A 27,037-nucleotide genomic window follows, 5' to 3' on the forward strand; every position below is an offset into this window, starting at 1 on the left:
TACCCATCCCAAACTGAGGACACAATAAAAACAAAATTGATAACATATATAAATCTTTTTCTAAATATATTAAAAGCAAATTTCCAAATTGGCTATGTCCAAAAAAAATCTAACTCATATTGCATTCTGAATTCTTCATTTCTCACTAGGAAATGGGTGGTACATTTCATCATTAGTCCTCTACAATCTCAGCTGGTCATTATGCTGATAAAAGTTAAACATTAATGGCATTCTGACACATTTATATACCATAATTTCTTTGTTCATCTCTCAATTTATGGGCATTTCTTTGGATTCCTACTCTTTTCACTTCAAAAAGCATTATTACATATTTTTATATATGATTTTTCTGCTGAATAAAACATATTCTTGTACTCAATGATCTGTGTGTGTGTGTGTCTTTCCTTATTTTGATCAGTTAAAATGAGATTCAGTTTTCATCCACTCCCTTATTTTGTGTAGATGTCTACTTGTGTACCCTGATTATGTGAGATAATTTTCCTTAAATTTCTTTTCTCTTTCCTTTGTACTTCCCTCAACCCCCATATATTCCTCTTCCCTTCCTTTACCATTCTCTTCTTCAGATCATCATGATATTCTCATTCTTGGATTCATTCTATGAATTCTGATGATGAGGGGACACATGTACTGTTTCCCTATACCTGAAGGTAAGCAGTTTATCCTTGTTTAGTTCTTTGTAGTTCATTCATGTTTACCTTTTGATGTTGCTTTTCATTCCTGTGTTTCAACTCTGGTCTTAATCAGGAGTATTTGGAAGTTCTCTGTTTTATTAAAGATCTATCCCTTTTCTCCTACCCCTATAGTAATTATGTTCAGATTATTTGAATAAACTATTCTTAGCTATAAGCTCATATCCTTTGTTTTATGGAATATGGTATTCCAAGCTTTCCATTTCAATATGGTGAGTGGTTGCTAAAGTATGTGTCCTTCTCATGGTAGTTCCTGAATGAATTCTTTCTTTTTGACTGCCTATAGTATTTTTTTTTTAACTCAAAGCTCATGCCCATCAGACTGTACCCTTCTACTTTGAGGGCAGCTACTGGTTTTGTTGTTGTTGTTGTTGTTTTGCGGTTCAGTGGGGTTTTTTTTGTTTGTTTTTGTTTTGCTTTCTTTGGGTCCTTGGTGTTTATCCTAGTGCCTGGTATGTAATAAGTACTTAATAAATGTGGTTGTTGATTGAATTACTGATTATGAGTTCTGTGATTTGAATTCAAATACCATAATTTTTATCTTAGGAATGTTGTGAAGATCAAATATGCAGCTTTTTTGAAAACTGTAAACTACAAAAATAAAGTATCATTACGGCCCACCCAGATTACTGCTATTGTTTTCTGCATGATCTAGTCAATTTCTCACTTTTAATTTAGACAACTGATCTGAGTTCTTTGATTATCTTTACCTGAAAAATGATATCATACAATGAAAACAACAGTGTTTAAGACTTTAGGAGATGTGGATTCTGAGGATAGGATATTATTATTATATTGGTGGTTAAGGGGCTTTTAGTTGCAAAAACCTAACACACCAAAATAGAGTATTGTCAGATTTGACTGGTATAATGAAAGAGGGGGCTTTGAAAAGGAAAAGAGCTAGATAAAGACAAAATATGATTACTAGCTTTATTTTTGCATATTCTTGTTTCACAATCAATAATTATCTGATTCTACCTATTTTGTTCTTATGGCTATTTCCAAATCATATGTACCATTTTCTGTTCCTTCAAATTCCCTTCTCTCTTTTTATTCGGGATGCCATGACTGTTATTTTCCTGCCATGGCCATTTAGATTTGTTGTTATTCCTTATTTACTACTTTCAAATTGGCTTTAAAACCAAAACTTTGGGAGAAAATGCACTGTAAAAGGTCTTCACTTTCTGGGTTCACAGCATAAATCTATGACTATCTTATAGAAAACACATAGAATAGGGCCATCTCTGTCCTCTGAAAGGAATAATACTAATAAATGTTCTTTCTGAGTAAGGAAAATGTAGTCATGTACGTTGTACACAGTTTATCTTGGAACTGCATTCCTCTTTTTAAAGAGATTTGGACAGACTACATTGGCCAAAAAACAGGACTAGGAAAACTTGCACTGTATGTAGGGAAGGAATACAGCAGGGAATTCAGATGGTTTACATGCTGATGTAAAATTCCATTTCAAGAGCTTCCTTTAAAATAATCAGTGGAAACAAGTTCAAGTGAGGTCTCCAACATAAGTTTATTTTGGGGGGGAAGGGGGAGAAGGATTTAGAAGTATTCCAGCTTTAAGAAATCTATAATGTTTTGTTGGAGTCAGTCCCTAATTGAAGATGCTTAGATGTTGCCTCCTATGAAGTCTTTTCTGACCCATCCCCACAGCTGTCAGTGCTATCATATTTCATTCCTTAAAGCATCTTATATTTCATTATCTGAATATATATTCTATTTCCCTGGTCAAATATAAGCTGGTTGAGGCCAGGGGCTTTCCCCCTATTTTTGTCTTTGTCTTACCAGTGACCAGAACAATGCCTTTGCATAATAACTATGCCTTAAGATTGTTGAATCAAATTGCAGCGGCCCTACCATCTTATGTTCTTATTCCATATTTTTTGAGGAAAACTGAAATGAACCCCAGAATCACTTCATCATCTTGTTAGCGTGCAACTAACAGATAACAGGAAACAGCTTCTTCCTTTCATAAAACAAAAGCAAAGGGAAACTCCAGCACATTTAAAAAAAAAAAAAAAAAAAAAAAAAAGGTTCCAACAATCTTATAATTGAAGCTAAAATTCAAGTTAGATTTTTTGATATATTATAATTAGGAGCCCCTCACATTTACCTGATAGCTAAATGCTAAGCTTGACTTCTTACTTACATTATCATACAGTGATTCTGCTGTTCTATATCTGGTTTTTTTTTTTTTTTTTGTGGGGTTTTTTGTTTTGTTTTGTTTTGTTTTTTGAAAAAGGATCAGGAGAGAAAGGGCTTCAGCAGAAAAAGGAAAAGGAACTTGTGTAAGTGTTTTGGAGAGGGTCTGGATTTCTGAACAAGGCAGAAGGCTGAATATGGAAAAGAACATGAATCTCCATCCCTTGTTACATAAGCCTCAACAGAGCTTACATTCTAGAAGGGGGAAGGTAATTGGAGGAGGGGTAAGGGCAAAGACAAAAGATTCTTTTCAAATCTCAGGCCAATGGGTATAGTTTTCAGAGACTGGATACTCTGGATATAAACCTAGTATAGAATATTAATTGACTAAGATCAAATGTAAAATCATGGTAAACTCAATAAAGTACTTCTCAGGGATGGATAAAGACAAAGAGAGTGAGAGGTTAAGTTTTTCACTTCTTATATATTTGCATTTTGTTGCTACTACAGTTTCTTAAATATGTAGCTGTAGAGAAGATCAAACTCTATAGAAATAGAAAGATGATTTTTGTTGACTTGACTTTTTGTTCTACTCATTAGAATTTTAGAAGAGTAGGAAAGAAAGAATATGTACTTGGAAATCCAGGTTGTATTTGGAAGGCCTAAAGTATAGAATACTTAGATCTGAATGACCATTTATAGGGTGCTGAAGCATGAAGGGACCTAGAAGGTTGGGCTCCAATCTTGGCTCCAATTGTTACTGGCTGTATGACCTTGTACAAATCAGTTGACCTCTCTGGATCTGTTTTTTTCATTCATGAAATGGGGATAATAATAACGGGATACCTTACCTCACGGGATTGTTGTTAGGAAGTCCCATTGTAAACTGTTAAGATGCTACTGACAGACAAGCTAATTATTATCTCTAGTGGATAAATAAAATTGAAATCAACTTATAATATGTAAAATGATTTTCTTTCCTCCCAAAAAATGAAGTTGTAAAGTTAGAGAATGACAGACAAGTGAACAACAGATGTGACACTTAAAGAATGATCCAGCCGAATAGTATCTTAAGGACTATCTAATCAAATACCCTTTATTTAGAAAATTAGAAAACTGACACCTAGATAAATGATTCATACAAACACATTCATGCTGGGACTAGTAACTATGGTTTACTGTTCTTTTCCATAGACCATATTACCAAGAGACTATTACATTTCATTTTAAGCCCCATTGGGTAGTGAGATTTCTGAATACCTACCTAGGTACAAAAATTTTCACTTATCACGGTCAACTGCTGTATGGCCTTAAAATAACTGGATAACTAAAGGGGAGACAGCAGGAAAAGCTCCCTGGGATGCTTAAAAGAAAAATGGATTTATGCCAAGGATAATTCTTGGAACAAATGTGAAATCAAATACTTCACATCCCAGTCTCTTCTCCAACCTTCTAAAAGGGAAATAAAATAGCAGGATTAAACTACTTTTTACCAAACCTCATTTGATTTCCTTTAAAGTCCCATGACCCGGGCAGATTCCATTCCTGTTACTCTCCTCCTATAGTAATGGAGTGCCCAGGACAGGAGTAAAAGGTTGTTACCATTCAGTAATCACCAACAATAAGGGAGTGCCTTCTGGAGAAGTACTTATACAAGTAGAAGCAAGTTACATTAAAACACTTACATAGGCGGCTATTTCTATATTAAGATGTAAAACTACTTTAGAAGCTACTAGAATGGCCAATCTGTCTTACAAGGAAGGAATCAGATTGAGTTTGTGTACCAGCATGAATAAAATACAGGTGTATTAGAAAATGGTTTGCAAGTTCTTTCCAAAAAAAAAAAAAAAATCCAAGTACTTTGAAGTGAAATAACAAGAGCTATTCCCCGATAAATAAATGGTCAGAGGATATAAATGTTTTTCAAAGAAAGAAAACCAAGGTATTAAAAAAAAAAACCATGAAAAAATGCCCTAGATTAATGATTAGTGATTACTAATAACCACGGAAAATGAGGTTTCATTTCACACTCACTAGATTGGCAAAACTAACAAAAAGGAAAATAATTGTTAGAGGAACTTCACTGTGAATAAAGTGAACTGGTTCTGTGTTTCTGAAAAGTAGTTTGGAATTGTGCCCTCAGAGTCACTGAATGGTTCAAAATATTTGAACCAGTCATGCCACTATTAGACTTACATCTCAAAGAGAAAAAAGACACGAAAAGGACAAGAAGGGTAAAAAAATAAAGTGTGACCTGAATGAATACAATAAAAATACGGTAAAGTGAAGATAACCACTGAGTAAGCCTTGACTGTAATTCAAAGCAACTTAATTGAGTACTCTTTCTGGAGTACCATGATTAGACTTGACCCTAGGTGGTTAACATTCTAGAGACTTGTTCACTCTTCTAGAACTTGACATCCTAACTGTTAATAGTTTCTCAGCAGGATACATAGAGCAAAAAAAGCCACTGTCTTTTTCTGATGCTAAACTCACCTAAAAAGTATTTGTCTGGGCCTTTAGTGGCTGATTGGGTTCACTCAAGGTATCTCTAAGAATCCCCCTTCAAAGTCCAAGCCACTTGTGTTGTCACATCAAAGGAGAGTAATAGGAGAGTAAGATGGGAGGAGTGGCTATAAACAGTAGAATTAAAGGGATTAAGAGACATGAGAACCAAGCAATTGGTAGCCAGCAGTTCAGAAACCCATTCTCAGCTGCTCCTACCCAAGGATTTGGAAGAAGAGGTGAAGCATAAGTCACTGAAACTATAGTCAAGGTCTCTCTTTGTTTAATGCTGACTAAAGCAGCAGAAATACACTGCAGCCGGACACCTTTCCAAAGAGGGAGAGCACAAGTGAAGCCAGACACAGGGACAGCTGCTCTCCCCTAGAAATGCCATTTCACTTCAATGGATACTTTAATGTGTGAAAAGCCTGGTTAGGAGGCCATGATTAGCCAGTTCCCCCCTGCTTGTGTCTTAAGTAAGACACTATGTCAACTGGAGTTGATACAATTTAATCATCTATATGCAGAAACTATATTTCTCTGTTGAGGATTATTCCACCCAATTTTAAGGTCTGGATCAGCACATCCTGAGGCACTTAGCTCTTTCCAGGGTACCTTCTTCTCCAGATTGCCCAAATGGTAACATGTTCAGGCAATGTAAACTAATTTGAATATTTGTCCAAGGAAATCAGAATTTTAAAAGTATATTTTATTGTTCTCCAAAATGCAAAAAAATATAAAAATAAAATTCCAAAGTCAATTAAAAATTCTTTCTAGATTACTTTGTTATGGATTATATGTTTAGCTTCACTTCTTTATTAGTATGGATAATGAAGATGATTTTATATAACCTGAGTCATGTTAGAGAATCTCAAGATTAGAGGCAAAAGAGGCAACTTCTATAATTAAGCAAATGAGCAACTTAGCTATATGCTATATGATATAAATGATCATATGCTATATGATAAATAGCCTCACTAGGTTGAGCACAAATCAACAGTTGTAATCAAATATGCAAAATCATTTGCTACAAAATAATTAAACATAAATGATAAGCAATTTAAATATATGACTATAAGATGGGAATCATTATTACATATGTAAAATGGATGTTTTTGTTTTTTTCTCTTTTTGGTTTCCTATTCTCCAAGTATTTACAAATAGCAGCAAAGTCTACATATTTTCCTTTGATATCAGATACAATTTAACCCTCCCCAAGTAGTTTTTTTTTAAACATAATCTTGATATTATTTATCAAACTACCCCATATTCATGATCAACACCACATCATTGAAATGTATCACTTAATATCAATTAAATATACTAAATTATTAATATTATATTATCTCTCAAAAGCAGGGATTGTCAAATTTTTCCATTTGTATCCTTAGCACAGTGGTTGGGATATAATAAGTGCTTAATAAACGCTTTTAAATTCATTTAAGAACAAATGCCTTTAAATTCATTCAAGAACGTATATAAAATCACGTCAAACAACTTCACTTTTCACCTTCAAACTCATAGTGTAGGGAAAGTCTCCACAATGGGATTAATACAAAGGGAATGTTGCCTACTCAGTGGCAGGATAGGGCCACCTGTTCAAAAATATTAACTCCTTTATTAGAGTTTGCAATGATTGTTTTGAAATATGCACATACTCCTGATAAAAATCTCACCATAAACATTTATCAGAAAATACTTATTGTTTAACTTCTCCATCTATTTTCAGTTACCTGTAATTGGAGTTGGAAAACAAAATTTAGGAAGCACAAGAGAAAAAGGCATAAAGAAACTTCCCCAATCCAAAGATCAACTTTAAATACATTAACAATTTTCCTCTGCCATCAATCCAACTTCACTGATCCTAATCCAACATGAGGCAAACCCTTGGTCTGATGAGGTTTAGACATGATAAGACTGGTCCAGAGATGGGTTGCACAAATATAGTGACAGAAAGGAAATCAAATTTCATCTAGCAAAATGATCATAGCTTTTAGAACTGGAAGAGATCTTGGAAGCCACAGAGCACAAGCCTCAAGGCAAATAGGTATAGGGAGGTTAAGTGTTTTGTCTATGACCACACAAGTAGTAAGTAGTAGGTTGGTAGGTAGGTAGATTAATGGATAGGGAGACAGGAAAATGGATAGATGGTTAATTAAATAGACACAAAAAGATATAGCATTTATTAAGTCTTTACTATGTATCAGGCACGGCATCAAGTGCTGAGGTTAGAAGTAAACCAGACTGTCCCTACTCTCATAAGGTCATGTACAAATAGATGAAGACAATACATAAAAGAGAGCTGGAAAGCTGGGGTGGGGAAAGGGAAGAGTAAGCACTTGGACTCAAGTCCTTTGATTTCAAACTTAGCATTCTTTGTCATGGTTGAATTTAGCCCTCAACTTAGTTGATAGCCTAAGAAATCAAAAAGGAGAGGTTCAAGTCATCTAATAGGTCATAATTCAACCTTCATGAGAATAAAGGAACAGGATGGAAAAATAAGCTTAGAGAGACAGATGAGGGCTACAGAATATTTTTTGGGACAGATAGGAAAAAGAAGGGGAAGTGAGCAAAGGAAGAAGCTACTCAGATCTCTTTCTAGACCCTAATTCATGATTTTGTGACTGGCAGCATTCTTAGCTTGAGTTTTTCAAAAACTTCTGGCTGACAGGTACACTTGTCTCTAAGTGCAGAAATCATGGAAGAACACTAGGGCCACTGGATAAGGAAGTCTGAGCCTTAGGCCACACAGGAATCTGATCAACTATTCCTTCTAGCAGGAGAGGAGGATGTGGTGCTTTCTAAAACACCACTCCCTTGCTGAGAATTCATTCTTCTTCTACTCTGACTTAGTCTTACATACAAGGAGACTAAATTGAATGGTAAAATTTAAGGTGAGGATTCTACTCCAAAGTGTAGAAAAAAAGTATAGCCTCCCCACCCCTGAAAATTCCAAAAATTGGAAATTCATTTTGAGTTAACAATGAAATCCAACAAGTTGATTAAGCTTCTACGGAGAATGGTAATTTTAATGGCTGAGTGGCATAGAGTGCTGGGCCTGAAACCCATCTTGCTAAGTGTAAATATGGCCTCAGCCACTTAGTAGACCCTGTGTAAGTCCCACTTAACCCTGTTTGTCTCAGTTTCCCCATCTATAAGATGATCTGAAGAAGGAAGTGACAAAGTACTCCGGTATCTTTGCTTTTAAAACAAACAAACAAACAAACAAACAAAAAAAAAAACCCCAAAGGGATCACAAAGAATTGGCTGCAAGTGAGGTAACTGGACCACAATACCATAGTGAAAACTAAAGAAACCTCAAGAGCGGAGTAGACCGGATACTGGAAGACAAGGGTAGCTGTTACTTGTCAGTCTATATTCCACCTTCTTCTTATTCCCTCATTGCTCTAGGAAGGACAAGGCTTGCATTGATGTACTGAATAACTCTTGTGCCTCCTTTCTGAAATAATCTTTTCTGGACCCCACTTAAAAAAATGCTTATTCCCTGAAAAAAAGCTACCTTCATGATGAAACAGGAAGAAACTTTAAGATGTTTTATAGAGACAGACCCAGGAATAAATCAAGTCTACCCAGACCCCAAAGACAAAACTAGGAAAAATGAAAAGACAGATTTAATAAAACATCCTCACAAACATCTTATTCAAAATTGGAGTAGGCTAACTTAGGAAATACATTTACTCTCCTGTCATTGGAGGTTTTTAAAATGGCTAGTTTTTGATTGTCTCATAGAAAAAGAGATGCGTGTTTAGATATGTTTTGGATCAATTGGCTCCTGAAGTCCCTTTTAAATTCTTGAAATTCTGTGATTCTAATATTCAGCAGCTATAAAACAAAAGATAGTGTGCACTCATGAATGGTGGAAAGTATGATTATCACAGAATAAGGCATGGCTTGGAAATAACTTTAAATTTTCCCTATTTAGGAAAATTTACAACAATATAATAATTCGGATTTTGATTAGAAGATAGGACTCAGTTGCTAATATGTTTCTTCAACTACTCAATCTAAAGAGATATAATGAGTATCAGGCCTGAGCTGAATTTTTTTTTTTAACACAGTAATTGATGATGGAATGGAATGCATATTCATGAATATTGTCAAAAAGACAATATAGTAAAGTAGAAAAAGCACTGGACTAGAAATTAGGAGACTAGGTTCTGATTTCAAATTGCTCATCAATGGGAGAATGGAAAGGCACCTCAACAACTATCTAGCTTCAACTATAAATGGAATCCTCAATATAACATAACCAAAAATTGGTCACCCAGACTCTGCCAGAAGATTCCCAATTCAAGGAAACCTTACTCTGCCCAGGCTGGCTTTAGTGTCTGAGCACCTGAGCTATAATCTTGCTCTGGTCATTTCTCTGGGCTTCAGTATCATTCTATATAGGACAAGAGGACTGGATTGGATGCCCATCAATATTCTTTCTTTTTCTAATTCCATGACTCTAAGAATGGAGAACCACTGAGGTCTCTCCCACCTCTGAAAGGCAGGTACTTCTAATTGTTAGGAAATTTTTCCTGACATTATGCCTAAATTTGCCTCCTTGCAAATTCTATTATCTGTGGCCAAATAAAACAAGTTTGCTCCATCTTCTAAAGGACAGTACTTCACATACTTGACTACAGCTCCTATGTACTTAAGCTTTCTCATTTCCATGCTAAACATCCTCATTAACACAGGACTAAATTTGGTTTGCTTGGCCCCCGAAAATAGAACTAACTAGAAGCCATGAGTAAAGAGCTGCAAAACAAAACAAAACAAACAAACAAACAAAAAAACAGATCTAGACTTATTAGAATTCTTAAGAAAAATGACAAATGTTTGAGAATGTAGAAAAATTGGGACAGAAATGTATTGTTGGTGAAGTTGTGAACTGATTCAACCATTTTGGAGAGTAAATCTGAGCTGTGTCCAAAGGGCTATAAAACTCTGCATAACACCTTGACCTACCAGTACTATTACTAGGTCTATATCCCAAAGAGATTTAAAAATGGAAAAGGGCCAATATGTACAAAAATATTTATAGTAGCTCTTTTGATAGAAAGATGCAAAGAATTGAATATTGAGAGAATACTCATGAATTGGGGGAATGGCTGAACAAGTTGTGATATGTGATGTGATGGAATACTAATGTGCTATAAGAAATGATAAGCAGGATGGATGATTTCAGAAAAACCCCAAAAGACTTATATAAATTGATATAAAGTGAGCAGAATCATGAGAACATTATATATAGTAATAGCAATAATGTGTAATGACTATGAATGACTTAGTTATTTTAAGCAATACAAGTATCCAAGACAATTCCAAAAGACTTATGATGAAAAATACTATTTGTCTCCAGAGAAAAAACTAATAGACCCTGAATGCAAATCAAAGGATATATTTTTTTTTACTTTACTTTTCTTGAGTTTCTTTTTTGTCTGTTTGTGTTTTCCTTTGCAACATGATTAATCATAGGAAAATGTTTTGCATGACTTCACATATATATATATATAAATCTCTATCAAATTGCTTGATTGCCTTCTCAGGATAGGGTAGAGAAAGGAAGGAGGGAGAGAATTTGAAACTCAAAATGTTAACGGATTAATATTTTTAAAATTTTACATGTAACTGAGAAAAGAAAAAAAGAGAATTCTTTCAACCTGTTCTCCAGAAAGTTGCCATGGTGATTTTTCTAAATGTAAATCTTACCATCTTCTTCTTCTACTCAATAAATGTTAATGTTTTCCCATTGCCACTGTGAAATTCCTTTTTAAAATTTTAGTTTTTATAGTCCTTCACAATATAGCCATAATCTACTATTTCCAACTTGATTATATATTACTTTCTTTCCAGCACTTTATGGTCCATTTTAATTAGATGTCATATTGTTCCTTACACATGAAACTCTATCTACTTCAGTGTTTCTTGCATTGGTGTGCTCCATGCTTGGGATAAACTTTCATATAAGTGTCACCTCTTTGAATTCTTGTTTCCTTCATATTCTGCTCAAGTGATTCCTTTATATAGAAACTTTGCTACTTTTTACCACTACTAGATAGATGTTAATGTCCCTTCTATCTCCTTCCCCAAAATATGCCTTGTATTTATTTTTATATATATTTTGTGTATACTTATTTATGTACATGTTATCTGTCACAATAAAATGTAAGCTCCTTGTGGTCAGGGATTACTTCATTTTCATCTCTTAGCAACTATCAGAGTCCCTAGTACTTTATAAGCATTCTTTGATTGATGGAGTCATATGACACAGACACAGAATCACAAAACCCTGAGTTCAATTCCTGTTTCATATACTTACTAGTTATTTGACATAAGACAAATTATTTAACCTGTTCTCAGCTTCTTTGTAACATGGGGTTAACAATATCATTTATTTCAGTAGGATGCAGGGAAAAAAAAATAAGATAACATTACAAGCATATGCAAAATTGTTTAAAAATCTCCAAAAGATATTCTTATAATACAACTTAGCTCTTCTAACTCAAAAGAATTGACCTGCAGTTAGGAAGACTGAATTCAAATATAGCTTCAAATATTTCTTAGCTGTGTAACTGTGAGCAAGTCATTTGCTTCAGTTTCTCCATCTGTAAAAAGGGCATAATAACAACAACTACCTCCCACAATTGTTGTAAGGATAAGATGAGGCAATATTTGGAAAGTGCTTTGCAAACCACAAGCTTATAAATATTATCTATTAGTATTTTTCAAGAGTAAAACTTATTTCAGACATAGAGCTGTTGACCAAATTATTGGGTGAGTGGGGTTCATAATCTATACTGATAGAAGGAATATTACAGGGATAGAGCCAGGATGGCAGAGTGAAGTCAACAATTTTGCTGAGCTTTCCCAATCTACCCTTCCAAACAACTTTAAAAAGTGTACCAAGGGCAGCTAGTTTATCCCAAGCATGGAGCACACCAATGCAAGAAACACTGTGGATAGAGCACCAGCTCTGAAGTCAGGAGGACCTGAGTTTAAATCCAGCCTCAGACACTTAACTCTTCCTAGCTGTGTGACCCTGGGCAAGTCACTTAATCCCAATTGTCTCAGCCCAAAAAAAAAAAAAAAAAAAAAAGTGTATTAAATTGAATTCTGAGTAGGTTAACTAAAAAAAAAGTCACAATGAGTCATTTTTCCAGCTTGGGGTAACTAAGGCAGATAGAGATGTTTGCAGATAAAGGGGTGAAGATGGCCTGGAACACAGAACAGCTGAGGACCTTAGAGGCAATGGTAACAGTAGCAGCATCAATGGTGGCAGTATTGGGAATGACCAATGCTTCATCTAGGGAGAAAGAAGATCTGGCCAGAAAGAAATCCCAGACAGAACTAGAGCAGAGTGCAAAATAAGCTGATATTTGGAAGTTCTCCTGCTCAGTACCACTTGCAAGCAGAGAAAAATGACAATGGTCCCAAGAGAGCAGGGCCCCTAATCGATAAGGACCAGAGCATAAACCAGCAGGTCAGTGACCAGATCAAACCCAGGACAACTTCCAGCATTTTGGGAGCACTGAAAACTTAAAAGGACCCTAGACCTAGGTGTGAAAATAGCAGGACATAAAAGCCTGAAAGTCAGGCCAGTCAACTCCTTCTCCTCCAGAGGGGAGTAGAGCCCAATTCTAAAATAAAGTTTTTGGACTTGAGTCAAGAAATAAGCTGAAAAAAAGAAGCAAACGACAACAATGACGATGACAACAAAACCAGACCCGTTCTCCCCCTCTCCCCCCCAAAAAAATCCTACTATGGTGACAGGGAAGGCCAGGAAGAAGACAATGACCTGAACACATTTAAAATAAACAAAGCCTCAAAGAAATATGGAAGTTGGACACATACTAAACAAAAAATTCTAGAAGAGCTAAAGAAAGAGATTTTTTTTAAAAAGAGTAAAAAGATGATTTTTAAAAATAAAGTAAAAATGACAACGGAAAAATGGGAAGAAAAATTAGAGCAATTCAAGAAAATAATGAAAAGAGAATTAACCACATGGTAAAAGAGCACAAAAAATACTGGAAGGAATATCAAAAAATAATGGAATTGTGCAGTTCTTTGAAGTTTTAAAGTATAAGAGAAGAAAAAAAGAAAGGATTTTGAGAAGATGATAGAGTTGGCAAAACTTTTGGTTTGGTGAATTTCCTCCACAAAAAAAGAAAGACAGCTCAGAGGGAAGGAATGTAGAGTAGCCAAAATAAACAAAAATCAGGCTAAAACAGTTGTTTCCCTAAGACAACCTAAGAAGACTATAGGAAAGAACTGACTTTCAGAGGTAGAAGTTCTTCCTGAATGAAGTGCAAACATCTCCAGGCCTACTCTGTGCAATCAACAAACAAGTCCTGGGGAAAGTTAGGGTTGGGAGGCAGCCTTAGAAACTTTCATCTCATGCACAGTATGGAGGTCTGATAGTAGAATAAGAGAAGATTGAAGGATCTTCCATGATTAAGGGATGCCAAACTATGCTGACTAGATATGTCTTGGGCTGCCACTGCTGGTGAGGAGTAGGGGCAAAGGCAGTGACCCTATTGGCTATGGGCACCTTCAAGAGATCACAGTCCCTACTTTCAATTCTAGGAAAGAGAGAATAGCTATAGTTGGCAGCCACCAGAGAGACAGGGAACAAAATCGTATGTGGGGCAGCATGACCAAGGGCGCTAGCTGTGGCTTAGGAGTGGAGAGTCCAAAAAGACCAGAAGAAATGTCAAATAATAATAGTAAAAAGGTCCTGAGGATTGGGGCTTTATTCTCAGATCTTAGGACTAGAGCTTGATCAAACTAATAGCTACTAAAAATAAAATAAAACAAAAGTAAAAATGAGCAGGCAAAGGAGAAAGAACCAAACCACAGATAGTTGCTATGGTGATATAGAAGATCAGAGTTTATATTCAAAGAAAGATAATGGAACTAAAAAAAAGCTACTCCTTTTTCAGCGAGAAATATAAAATGTTTGCAAATCCAACAAAGACTTCTTTGAACTTAAAAAGAACTTTAATAATCAAATAAAGAAACTAAAGAAAAATCAGAAAATAAATAAGAGCAATCCAAGAAAACCAAGAAAATTATGAAAAGAAAGTCAGCCAACTTGAAATAGAGAACCAAAAATTTAGGGAAGAAAGTTCCTTGAAAACTATAATTAAGCAAAAGGGAAGCTAATGACATTCTAAGACAAATAAATCGAAAGAAAAAAAATAGAAGAGAATGTGAAACATCTCATCAGAAAAAAAAAAAAACTGATCTGAAGAACAGATTGAAGAGAAATAACATAATATTAGTTGGACTGCCTAAAAATTATGATTAAAAAAAAGAATCTTGATACATTATTATAGGAAATAATCGAGTGTGTTCTATTATTATGTGAGCTTTCTTGAAATGGAAATTTATTGGTATATATTTTGATCCTCTCATGTTCTGCTGAGCACATAACAGTGGCTTTTTTCCCTATTTTTTTTTTGTTTATTTTTCTTCTATTTTTTGTATTTGTTTTTACAAAATAAATAAAAAATGAGCAAAGAAGAAAGAATTCAACAATAGATAGCTACAAGGAGGATAAAGATAATCAAGGTTCATATTTAGAGGAAGATAATGAAGCTTTAAAAAAACAAACACTCCTTTTTCAATGAGAAATGTCAAATGGTCCATTTAAAAGATCATTTAAAATAATTAGACAGTGTAAAATACCTAAGGGTATATCTGCCAAAACAGATATAAGAACTACATGAGTATAAACACCACACTTTTTATACAAATAAAGTTAGATCTAAATAAATGAACTAAGATTTATTTTTTCATGGATAGGTAAAGCTGATATAATTTTTAAAATGACAATTAATGCCATCCCAATTAAATTACTAAAAAAATGTTCTTATTGAGTTAGAAAAAACAAAGATCATTTAAAATAACAAAAGATTAAGAAATTCAAAGAAACCAGAGGGAAAAAGATAGAAAGAAACAGATTATGAGGTAAGGGCAAGTATAAAATGGATAATTTTGAATAAATTAAAATTTTCTAGTACAAACAAAACTTATATAGCCAAGAATAGAAGGAATGTAGAAACCTGGGGGAAAAACTCTTATAGATAGAATATGATTGAGTTGGAATATTGCTGTGATGCAAGAAATGATGAGCTGGGTGATTCAGAAAAACATGGAAAGACTTATGAAAGAAGAAGCTATCTACCTTCAAATGGAAATAAGCATGTGTGGTCCTATATATGTGTGTAGGAGTGTATAGGTGTATATTTTATAGATTTCTATGTATATGAAAATGGGTATACAGCTTGGAAAATAAAAGTGTAGTATTGGTTTTCTTGAAATAGAAATTTATTGCTTTATCCTTTCTTATGTTCTGTGTACATGGCAATTTTTTTTTCTTTTCTTATTTTGTACTTAAGTTTAACATAAATTTAAAAATTGAAATCATTGAAGAAAAAGGTAAAGAATCATGATATTTAAAATTCAGTGATTATTCAGCATAATGCTGAATATTAGGTCTATATTATGGAATCACCTTAAATGATGAAGTTCTTTTCATATATTTGCAACTCAAAAAAACTGTACCTAAATTGAATTCTGCATGACAATAGTGCATTATAGTGAATGTTCAGTGTACATAAGAGCTAGTCATGGAATATTATGACTGGATGGTTTCTACTTTGAAGATATAACTGCTTTAAAACTGAAGAAAGAAGTAGATAAATTTAACTTCAAGAGAGTGGATTAGTTATAAGGAAGAATTTCCTGACTGAAACTTGTTAAGAAGTACAATGAGCTGAGGAAAGCCCTGGTATCTCTGACACCAGTTGTTTTTTAAAAAAATACATATAACCTTTCATCTCTCTGGGAAGATTTAGGTAGAGATTCCTCCCTGAAGTCAGGGGGATAAACTACTAGTATTGAAATCTGATCTCCATACAGTGACTACATTTCTAAGGCATCAGAGACCGAGTCCATTATCAATTGATCAACTCACTGAGTACTGACTATGTGTCTTGTACTATACTAGATACTTTGGGAATACAAAATAAATTTAACTTATTAATTTTAAAGTAAAAAGAAAGACAAGATGTATACAGTGGGAAAAGTCAGAAAACAATTATGTAAGAAACTATATGCAAGGTATATAAATCTTCATGGTGGGCCTTGAGGGATAAGATGGGTTTTGCTAGGACGGGAGAATTGAAGAGAATATTCCAGGTCAGAGTAATATAATGAGCAAAAAGGAAGAAGGAATATATAATACCAGGGGATCAGTAAAGAGAGTAGCCTGATCAGATCACAAAATTTGTGCTGAAGAATAGAGGGAATTTAGAATGGATGAGTATTAACAGATATAAGGGGACACACATCAAAAGAACAACAACAACAAAAGGGCTTTACGATCCCAGACCCTAATATAAAGGCTCAAAAATGACTAATAATAATTAAACTAGAAAGTTATCAACAATGTAAATAACTTATTTAAGAAGTTCTGGCATCGCTTGATATGTACTTTGTAAACACTCAAACTTAAGACAGGGTTAAAGAAATGTTCTTCCCTACAAAAGAAGTTAATTAGGAGTAACTACTAACACCAAAGAGGTATTGTTTTTTCTCTAGATAAAACTATCATAGTAACTCTGACTGGATCTTATCCTTACCTTACCATTTGCCAAGCAGATTAGCATCCTACCTACCCTCAATAATCTACTCTGAACATTATATTTCATTGGTAAGAGTTAAAGGTACATTCTAGCTCAAGATCAGATCCCTAAATTATATGGATTTGGGTTTCAAGTCAGGAAAGTCCCTTCCCCATCTGTTTTTATCTATGGCCTTAACCAGGAACACTATAGCATAAGACAGATGAGTATGTATAAGGGAATTCAAATTAAGAACTATTGCCCCATTCTTCTTCATTACTCCCTTTGTTTTTTATACTAGATGGCATGTTCAAGGCTATACAATTATAAAACATTAAAGATCATGTACATTAATATATGGATATTCAGTAGCAACCCCCCAGGGGATCATTCCCCAACTTGTACTCTCATTTACAGGTTGAATTTCCACAGGGGCAACTATCATGTAGGTCCTAATGGGTTATTACTTCTGGGCTAGTCAGCCTTATAGATGCAATTAGCTCTTAGAAAACATTTATTCAGATGGAATAGCAAGAATAATAGTTTTGCCCTTCCACAAATAGAAAGAAGTAGTAACAGGGATAGGGCATAAACAAAATGCAATAGTAATGAGCCCCACATTTATGGACTACGTGTAGCCAAGGCAAATCATAATTGAAAGAGTAGGGTTTCAATGTCCTTTCCTTATTCAGAGTATAAGTACATTGCAGAGTCCACAGCAGAAGAAAGTGTCAATATTGATAATGGATGAATCACTCCATTGTTAGATTAAGTTGGCTCCCCAAAGGGCATCTCAATTGGATAGATGGTTCAGCTGGGCTTCCTTGTCACACATATTTTTTGGATGGGTCAATCCACTACCAGGGTCCTTGAAGGAACAGGTCAATTCATGCCTGGGACTCCATGGTCTATTTCTTCATGGTCAGCTGTAGTCTCTATCACTTCCAGATTCAGGTAGACCTGGGTGTTAACTATGCTATTTCAGTCAGGATGCTACTTTTAGAAAAAGGCAGATTTAACTTTGACCTAGGATTTGTAGAAGTCTCTTCAGCTCTGTTCCCTTATTTCTAAAGTTTGTCATTTTCTGAGTAGACAGTGGGAAACTTCTAGCCTTCCCTAGGGTTGACCATTTCTCCTTGTTCAAGACTAAATTTTCTAATTTATGGTGATCATCCAGTTACATTTTCCAAATTCCAGTTGGGTTCCATGCAAAATGATTAGCTGGGGACAGTAGTGTGAGGCAATCTATTGAAGCAGGTTCATTATCTCAGATGGCCTTTTCATATGTAAATTAGGTTACTTTTAACCTCAGAATTGTTTTTAAGGGTGTAGAAGACTTTCAGTACCTCATGCTTAAAATTAGAGGTTTTTGTCCTGGTTCCTTGTGACTTTCAACTTTCTCAAAGTCTAAATGGGACATCTCCCCATAATAAATTTGTAAATTTCTACTTTCCAAAGATAGGTCTAGAATCCTGGGAGACACACTGCATGCAGTGTTGGATTTGCAGTCAGGAAGAGCTGAGTTCATATCCAGTTTCAGGTGATTACTAGTGAGAGCCTAGGCTATTCACTTAAACCTTTTCTTTCTTTTTTTTTTTTTTTTTTTTTTTTTTTTTTTTTTGTGGGGGGGAGGAGCTTCATCTTCTTTTTTTAATTTTATATTTTATTATACCTTTTTATAAAAAAAAAAGCATATGCATGGGCAATTTTTCAACACTGACCCTTGCAAAACCTTCTGTTCCAACTTTTCCCCTCTTCCCCTCACCCCATCCCCTAGATGGCAGGTAGTCCCATACATGTTAAATATTTTTCAAATTTTCAAATTATTTTCCAATCCAAGAAATATTTATTATGTACAGTACTAAGTACAAATGGACAGTCATTGTTCTCAACAAAGCTTACAATCTAAAAGAAGAGACAACATACAAACAGGAATCAGGGAAGGTGAGAAAGAATGATACATTAAGAGGTATCTTCTCTGAAAAGGTAGTCTTTGGTCTATTTGTTCAGTATCATGCCAATCAAACTGCCAAAAAATTATTGGATAGGCTTAGAAAAATAATAACAAAATTCACCTGAAAGAACAAAAGGTCAAGAATATCAAGGGAATTAATGAAAATTAATGAAAAAGAAAAAGACAGTGGGCTAGCTGTACCACATCTAAAACTATATTATAATGCAGCAATCATCAAAACTATCTGATATTGGCTAAGACATAGAGTGGTAGATCAGTGGTATAGATTGGTTACATGTGACAATAATCAATGACTATACTAATCTAGTGTTTGATATAAACCCCAGCTTTTGGGATAAGAACTCAGTATTTGACAAAAACTTTTGGGAAAACTAGAAAATAATATGTCAGAAACTCAGCATAGACCTACATCTAATACCCATACCAAAATAAGGCCAAAGAAGAACTAGAGAACATTATGAAATGCAAAATGGACAACTCTGGTTACATTAAATTAATAAGATTTTGCACAAACAAAATGAATACAAGCAAGATCATAAGGAAAGCAAAAAGCTGGGGGAACATTTTATATACAGTGTTTTTGTTAAATGCCTCATTTCTAAAATATATAGGACTCAAATTTATAAGAAGGCAAGTCATTCCCCAAATGATAAATGGTCAAAGGATATGAACAGACAATTTCAGATGAAGAAATTAAATAATTTATAATTATATTAAAAAGTACTTTAAATCACAATTGATTAGAGAAATACAAATTGAAACAACTCTGAAGTACCACCTCACATTTCTCAGATTGGTTAAGATGACAGGAAAGGATAATGATAAATGTTGGAATGTGGGAAAACTAGGACATTGTTGGTGGAGTTGTAAAATGATCCAATCATTCTGGAGTGCAATTTAGAACTATGGCTAAAGGGCTCTCAAACTGTGCATATCCTTTGATCCATTAGTCTATATCCCAAACATATCATGAAAGAGGGAAAAGGACTCAATTGGACAAAAATATTTGTAACAGCTCTTTTTGTGGTGGCAAAGAATTGGAAAATGAGTAGATGTCCATCAGTTGGGGAATGGCTGAATAAGTTATGGTATGTGAAAGTAAGGGAATATTATTGTTCTATAAAAAATGAAGAACAGGCTGATTTTAGAAATTTTAGTTTTTAGATTTTAATTCATTTATATGAACTGATGCTGAGCAAAACAAGCAGAAATAAGAAAACACTGTAAATAGAAACAGTAAGATTATGTGATTTTCAGCTAGAATAGACTTGATTCTTCTCAATAATTCAATGATCCAGTGGTTGCATTGGATCTCAATCAACTTTGTGTAGAAAATGCCATCATCATCCCCAGAAAACTATAGAGACTTAATGCAAATCAACTCATGCTCTGTTCACTTTTTTTCCCCCTTTTTCTTCTGTTTTTGTTTTTCTCTCATGATTTTCCCCTTTTGTTCTGATTTTTTCTCTCCCAACATGATTCATAAGGAAATTTGTAATTAAAAAGTGAATGCACATGTATAACAAAAAATTGTTTTTTTACACATAACTAGAGATAATAAAATTTAAAATAATAATAATAAAAAGAGAGAGTATAGTTTCTGCCCTCCAAGGAAGATATTGGGAGGAAGTTGGTACTGTGGCCTCCAGATCTCCAAACCAAAGGGAAGAGAGGCTCAGAAAGGTTAATCAAAAAGTTAATCAAAAAGTTAATCAAAGCTTGAGTTAGCAGCAGTGTGGTGATTTAAAAAGTGCTGAGCTTAATCTGGGAGGGCATTTTGTTCCATCCAAGTGAAACCAGGCAAGGCAGCAGTTTGTGGGTTTGGTTGATATTGATCTCTTAGATGTTTCTGTGTCTTAAAACCTCAAAGTCAGGGAAACAAAAGTATGTTGCAACATACTCTTGGGGGAAAGGAGAAAGATAGTAAGTATGTACACAGCTAAGTCTGGATTAATGTGAATGATGAATTCTCTGAAGTTGTTGCATCATTTGAATTCACACCATACTTCCACTGAACTGGAATCTGTTACCATGTTTTACAATTACATAATTATAACTTTGAACAGTGTGACTTCATGTAATTCTTTTTTTTTTAAATTAAAAAAAAATCCTTTTTTTACCTGGATTCCCTACTTCACAGAGATATTCTCATCTTCTCTGCTCTTCTCAAGTTTATTATCTCTTTCCCCTTCTTTCTGAACCCAAGATTTAAGATACATCTTTTATTAATCAAATAAAAACCATTCATCCTGAGCTTCCCTTTTTTCCCCCTTTCTGAGACATTTCAAAATCCTTTGACATCATCTCTTATTCTCATCATCTCCTCCTGTCTCTGTCTACTCTCTTCTTGCATTTCTACTACTGTCTCCTGGTTTACTCCCTACCGTCTGATTGTTCCTTCTCAATCTCCTTTTTTGGCTCATCATTCACATCATATCCCCCAATATGATCAGTAGTGATAATATAATAGTTAGGCTGTAGTGACTAGATTATTAGCAAAATTTAATCATAAAAAAATTAAGCCAATACTTATTAACTACCTACTAGGTGAGGAACCCTATATTAGGCACTATATGAGAGGCAGTTTTTGTAAGACATGGTCCGTATCTTCTGAAGGCTTACAGTTTTGAAGAGGAATATGCCATACATAAAAAACCTCACATATGCACTTATGACAAGTGCAACAGAAATAAACAAAGTGGGAAGTTAGTCTTGGAGACAGGAAGGAAAAGGTTGTTAACAACTAGGGAGAAGCAGTGAAAGCTTTCTTTAGGAAATATATTCATTCTATAGATATAGGGACACATATATTCTCTGGATATAACTTAAATACAGGGTAAATTTTCATTAAGCAGGGGGTTTATTTAAAAATAATACAAAATGAAGCAAGGTGAGAGATAGTATAGTATCGGGGATTGGGTGCTAGACTTAGAATCAGGAAGACTTGAATTTGAACAGGAAATTCACTAGCTGTATGCCCTGACAAATCACCTAACTTCTTTATGCTTTGGCTATCTATAAAATGAAGGAGATAGGGTCTGATGGCTTCTAAAGGCCCTTTCAGTTCTAAATCTATGACCCTATGAACTGTTTATTAGTTTACCTTGGGTCATCATACTTGATTCAAAGATTTTCCTATTCCTTGTGATGTGAATTGTGAATATTTTCATTACTGCTATCCCATACTTCTAATGGGGACTGTGTATAGAGGAGCTGAAGCAACTTTTCCATGAGCTATATTACCCCTCTAGACTACATGTCCATGAAGATATATCCTCTCTTGAAAAGGAGGTTGTTTGTATTATACAGCTCTGCTTCTCCATCTTGTAGACAACCAGAGTTTTACTTAACAGAAAGTTACCCATTTCAGACTGCAGGCTGGTGTTCATATCACTGTCTCAATAGTCTACAGTGATGAAACAAAATCTGAAGCTGCATTTCTGTGTGCTGTGATACACACCATGTTCATACCTGCTCAGCATGTGGTCCTGCCACTTAAGCTAACCATTAAATACAGTATCATTCATAATCTATTTTTGTCCCATTCAGCAGTATTGAAGTGGACATTTCAATACTGACAAACAGGCCAAACCCTGGACTTCACTTTTACTGATTCTAGTTAATAACAGATTTCTAGTAAACATTGATGAAACTCCAAAGGATCAATGTTAAATATTAGGTTCAAGTCTCTCATTTATTATAAATTAAAATTTGTAGCTGTGCACTGTGAGTGCTCCTGGTGCATGCCAGCACATGATCAAGTCATGAATTTAATGTTCTATTTTCAATCTTGGAAGATTGGGGAGAAGGGGGAAGAAAGGGTGAAAAGGGTCAGTAAGTCTTTGATACAACACATATTTTTTTTTCCATCTATTTTCTTCCCTGGAGAATTCTGAGGATAAATGCCTATCAAATAAATCTGCAAGTGTTTCTTCAAGAATTAAGAATAATAATTGAATATATTAGTGGGGATAGAAAGGAAGAAGGGAAATGTATCTTTAAAACATTTAGATTTTGTAGATTTTTCTAGATTCCTTTGAATAATATAGCAAGGAAAAATTAATTTGGTTATAATTTTGGCTAAATATGGATACAGCTTCCCCATAGTTGATTACAGTAGACTTTTCCCTCAAGATATGACCTTTAACTTAATTAGTTTCTGCAATTTTAACTTCAGATCATTCTAACTCATACATCAATTACAGTTCTGAAGAACTCAAAAATTAGATCCTTTTCATTCGTTAGAGCCTTTTCATTAGAAAGACTCAAAAAAGAGAGAATACATTTTTGTTCCAGACCAAGGATTTCATTGATGAGGGAGCTCCCTGGTGGTGAAATTTCTCTTACTGGGCCTGAACAGCATCTCCACAGCTTATAGTCTTAAAGAGAGTTGCCTGGTGTCACAGAAATGCTAAATCAACCTGTCCAGATGTTACTTGGCTAATCTTTGCAAGAGGTGGTACTTGAACATAGATCTTCCTACTTCCCAGGATAACTCTCCATCCTCTTTTCCATGAATGGTATATTTAATTTTGTTTAGCTAAATTTGGAACCTATCTTTGTCCAACTCTAGCCTATCTCCTTTTCATAACAGAGTGTTCTTTTTCAGAAAATATAAATTATTTAAATGTCGGCAATGAATACTTAGCTTTCAAGTCTTAATATGGGGAAACAAATACAAGAAATTCAAGTTATCATTTACAAGTGAAAACCCAGCTGTGGCCTCTGTTCCCTACTTTCCCCCAAATTCCTATTTCAGTGAGAAAAATCTGAGACTGACATCCTTTACAATAGAGAGCTTTCATACTGCAGCAGAGCCATCTACTGGTGTACTCATGTATAAATAAGCAGGCTGAATTCTGACACTGTGGGGCCAACACAGCTTTGGGGATCATGTTGTTGTTGTTGTTTTTTCTTTTTTCCTTTTTCTTTTCTTCCTTTTCTTCCTTCTTTCCTTCCTTCCTTCCTTTCCTTTTTCTTTTTTTCCTTTCTTTTTTCTTTTTTCTCTTTCTTTCTTTCTTTCTTTCCTTCTTTTATAAAATCTCAATCTCATTTTCATTTAGATCATTCCTCTCAGTATCTACTAATTAAGACTTCATGCCATGGAGCAAGGCCAGCAAGAAACAGGAGACAAGATTTCAGCTTACTTTTACCGTTACCTTAAACTGGCCCTTATTTCACCAACTTTGACTTTCTCTGTCTTATAAGTGCGGCAAGAGCTCCAGGAGGGGTGGGTAAAGGTTTGGATCGTGCGAAAATAACCTGAGGAGCATCCAAAGATCCTGAAAAATGGGAAAAATAATCCTACTTAAGTGGATCAAGGGGATCTTTCTCTCTAGACAGGGCCCATATCCATACCCACTCTTTTACTTCAACAGGTTAATTGTAGGGAAAAATCAATTCAGACCTCTTTGAACACCTTGAACCTTTCAGAAGATGTACAGGTCAGAGGCCAGAAAGACAGAAATTCCATTTGGGTCAAGTATTTGAACAGCTCTTTTCATTACTTAAAATTCTAGCTGGACAAGAAGTTCCAACAATTTACAACACACTTGGGGAAAAGAACAATGGCTGTTGGTGGGATCAGTGTTTATCTGAGTCCTGCCACATAAAGATGTTCATAAGGAAGGCTAAGGCAGTTTTATTAACTATTGGAGCATTCTTAGTTAGTGTGCTCATGGGTGTTTCCTTCATCCAACTGAGTTCATTAACCAAAATAATCTATTTTGTGTATATTTTTTATAATCTATTTCTTATGCTGTCTCAGTGGAGGCTTACTTCCTCCAAAAGCAGGAAAACACATGCATACACAGCCAGAGAAACATTAATGTACTGGCTTTGGTTTCTTCATGGGAAGAACTTAAATTTTTCCACACTAATTTATACCTACAGCTTGAAGCAGCAAATATTTAGCAAGAAGATTCTTGCATCTCATGACTTCTCACAAATGAAATCAATCATAGAACTTTTATAAGGGACTACTAGTTCCCTTCCCCCACCTACAGACTGACAAGACTTATAAAAGTCTGGTTCTATTATGGGAGAAGTTTATACAATGGTCAAGGGGCAAGGGTTAGGGAAGCCAGTTCTAACTATGTGTGGCTTCAGACCCCACATTAATGCTGGTTTATACTGTCAAGTCGGCATGAGAAAAACTTCAGTTGCCTAATTTGCTGGTCTCCTGCTATTTTATTTAACCACCACCACTTCAGAGGTCACAGAAAGTGCCCCACTGAGTATAAGAGAAAAAAAAAAAAACCCAGCATGATTTACTTTAAGTCCAAAGCACTCCCATTTTCTTTCAATTTTTTAAAAAAATTTATGTGATCTTTCCTATAGAAAATTTAGTATGTCTGTCCTGAATTAGCAATATCATGTGCTTCTGAGTCTATTGTAAATCTTAATATCTGAGTAGGGAGCAAATGAATGAAAAATAATTTACTAATCCCGTATCAAGAAAACCCAGACTTGGAGGTGTTTTCCAAAATCCAGGCAGAGGAGGCAAAGTGATATGGCCATTCATACTCTTTTTTTCTCAGAGTCCCTTGTGACCAATAGCACAAAGTAGCCAGACCTAATTGTCTAGGTTTGGAAGTGGCTTAAGAGATTAAGGAACAGTTCTCTATGTGAAGTTAATTAAATCTTCCAAAAATTAATCTTTATTTTATTAATACCAAGTTATGTTTTGTTTTTTAAAAACTAACTGAATGAATTAAATGATGCAGATAATGACCAAATAACCTACAAACACATTTCAGATTAGCAATATATGGACAGGACTTCCAATCTCTTGGTAAAAAGTTGGCCATATATAATGTGTTAATGGTGCCAAGTCCTCTCTCTTGTGAGTTTAAACAATAACCTGATGATTATTGTGTCAAACTTCTACTTTATTATAGAAGGAGATCTAAGGCTAGACTTGTTATTAATATAATCAAGGTGAATTTTTAATAAATTATTTTAAAATGCCTTAGCATTACTAGCTGATATTAAAATTAGTGCTCTAATGCTAAAGGATTAAGAATCCTAGGAAAGTCAAAAAAAGGAATTCAAAGAGCTCATGGAGCCAGAAAATGAAATCATATCATTTGATGCCAAAGACACTACAGTGGGACCCAGCTATTGATTCCAACTTCAATTAACCCAGCTTCTGTCAGATTACATGCAAAACATTGCATTTAATATACTTCTTGACTTTCTATTCACTAATAATTAGTATACCTAAACTATCCCCAGGACACTCTTCACTTTAAATATTTCAAAAAGCTGTCAAAGAAAAGTATTGGGGTAACTAGATTGTGCAGCAGATAGAATACTGGGCCTGGTGTTAGCAGGACCTGAGTTCAAAACTGACCTCAAACACTTAGTAGCTGTGCGACTCTGCACAAGTCACTTAACCCCAAATGCTTAAAAAAAAAAAAAAAAAAAAAAAAAAAAATTCTAAAAAGAAAAAGAAGAAAAGGAAAGAAGGAGGATCCTTTCTCAAAACTCTTCAAATTAAATCCTTGAACAGTTGACTAGGTTTCTTTTTTCAGCTTGAGTATGAACTGTGCCTAAGCAAAGGCCTAAATACTTTTACCCTCTCCCCATAAACTAAAGAATTGATATTTACCTCTAGACTTTGTGATGGGCATAAATGACCTAGCATTACTAAGGCTGGTCTGGAATCCATTCAGCTGTCCTTCTGTGGAGGCCGTCCTAGCACACAAAAGAACCTCATTAGAGCTAAAAATGTGAAAATGGAAAACCTACCGTCTCAATCCTCTGCCTACAAAACTATTATATAACACTTGCCTTAATGAGGTCCAGAAAGGGTTGTTTGTTTTTCTATAAACTTATTCAGAAGGAGAACATAGCATTTATATTTAATATTTCAGATGTAGGAATAAAACATGCTATTGAAGCTAAGAAAATTCAAGTGTTCATTTGCCCAGATCCTATGGGCTCCTGTTAAAACTTTATTCCACTTAATAATCAGAATTCTCTTAATGTACACATTTGGTTTGTACTCTGTTAATCTGCGCTTGTTGATATGTTGCTTTGTGAAGGAT

At 34.7% G+C, this 27,037-nt stretch overlaps 1 protein-coding gene across 15 annotated transcripts in view; it reads right to left on the bottom strand.

The window, feature by feature from the left end:
- TTLL5 (tubulin tyrosine ligase like 5) overlaps positions 1-27,037 on the bottom strand; it is a 402,838-nt gene that overhangs the window by 29,079 nt on the left and 346,722 nt on the right. For 8 of the 15 annotated variants that reach the window (XR_012486466.1, XM_074289955.1, XM_074289962.1 and 5 more), the window contains 2 exons: positions 26,599-26,684; positions 24,146-24,268 (listed from right to left, as the gene is read on the bottom strand). The exons of 4 other annotated variants lie outside the window; for them this stretch is intronic. Coding sequence is in view for 9 of the 11 variants with exons in the window: in XM_074289955.1 (XP_074146056.1) it covers positions 24,159-24,268; positions 26,599-26,684 (196 nt within the window). In the remaining 2 variants the exon portion in view is untranslated. The remainder of the gene's footprint in view (positions 1-24,145; positions 24,269-26,598; positions 26,685-27,037) is intronic. 3 more of the 15 variants (XR_012486467.1, XM_074289956.1, XM_074289957.1) reach the window with 1 other exon arrangement.

This window comes from Sminthopsis crassicaudata, chromosome 2 (genome assembly GCF_048593235.1).
Source record: "Sminthopsis crassicaudata isolate SCR6 chromosome 2, ASM4859323v1, whole genome shotgun sequence".
In the NCBI taxonomy this organism is placed as follows: Eukaryota; Metazoa; Chordata; class Mammalia; order Dasyuromorphia; family Dasyuridae; genus Sminthopsis; species Sminthopsis crassicaudata.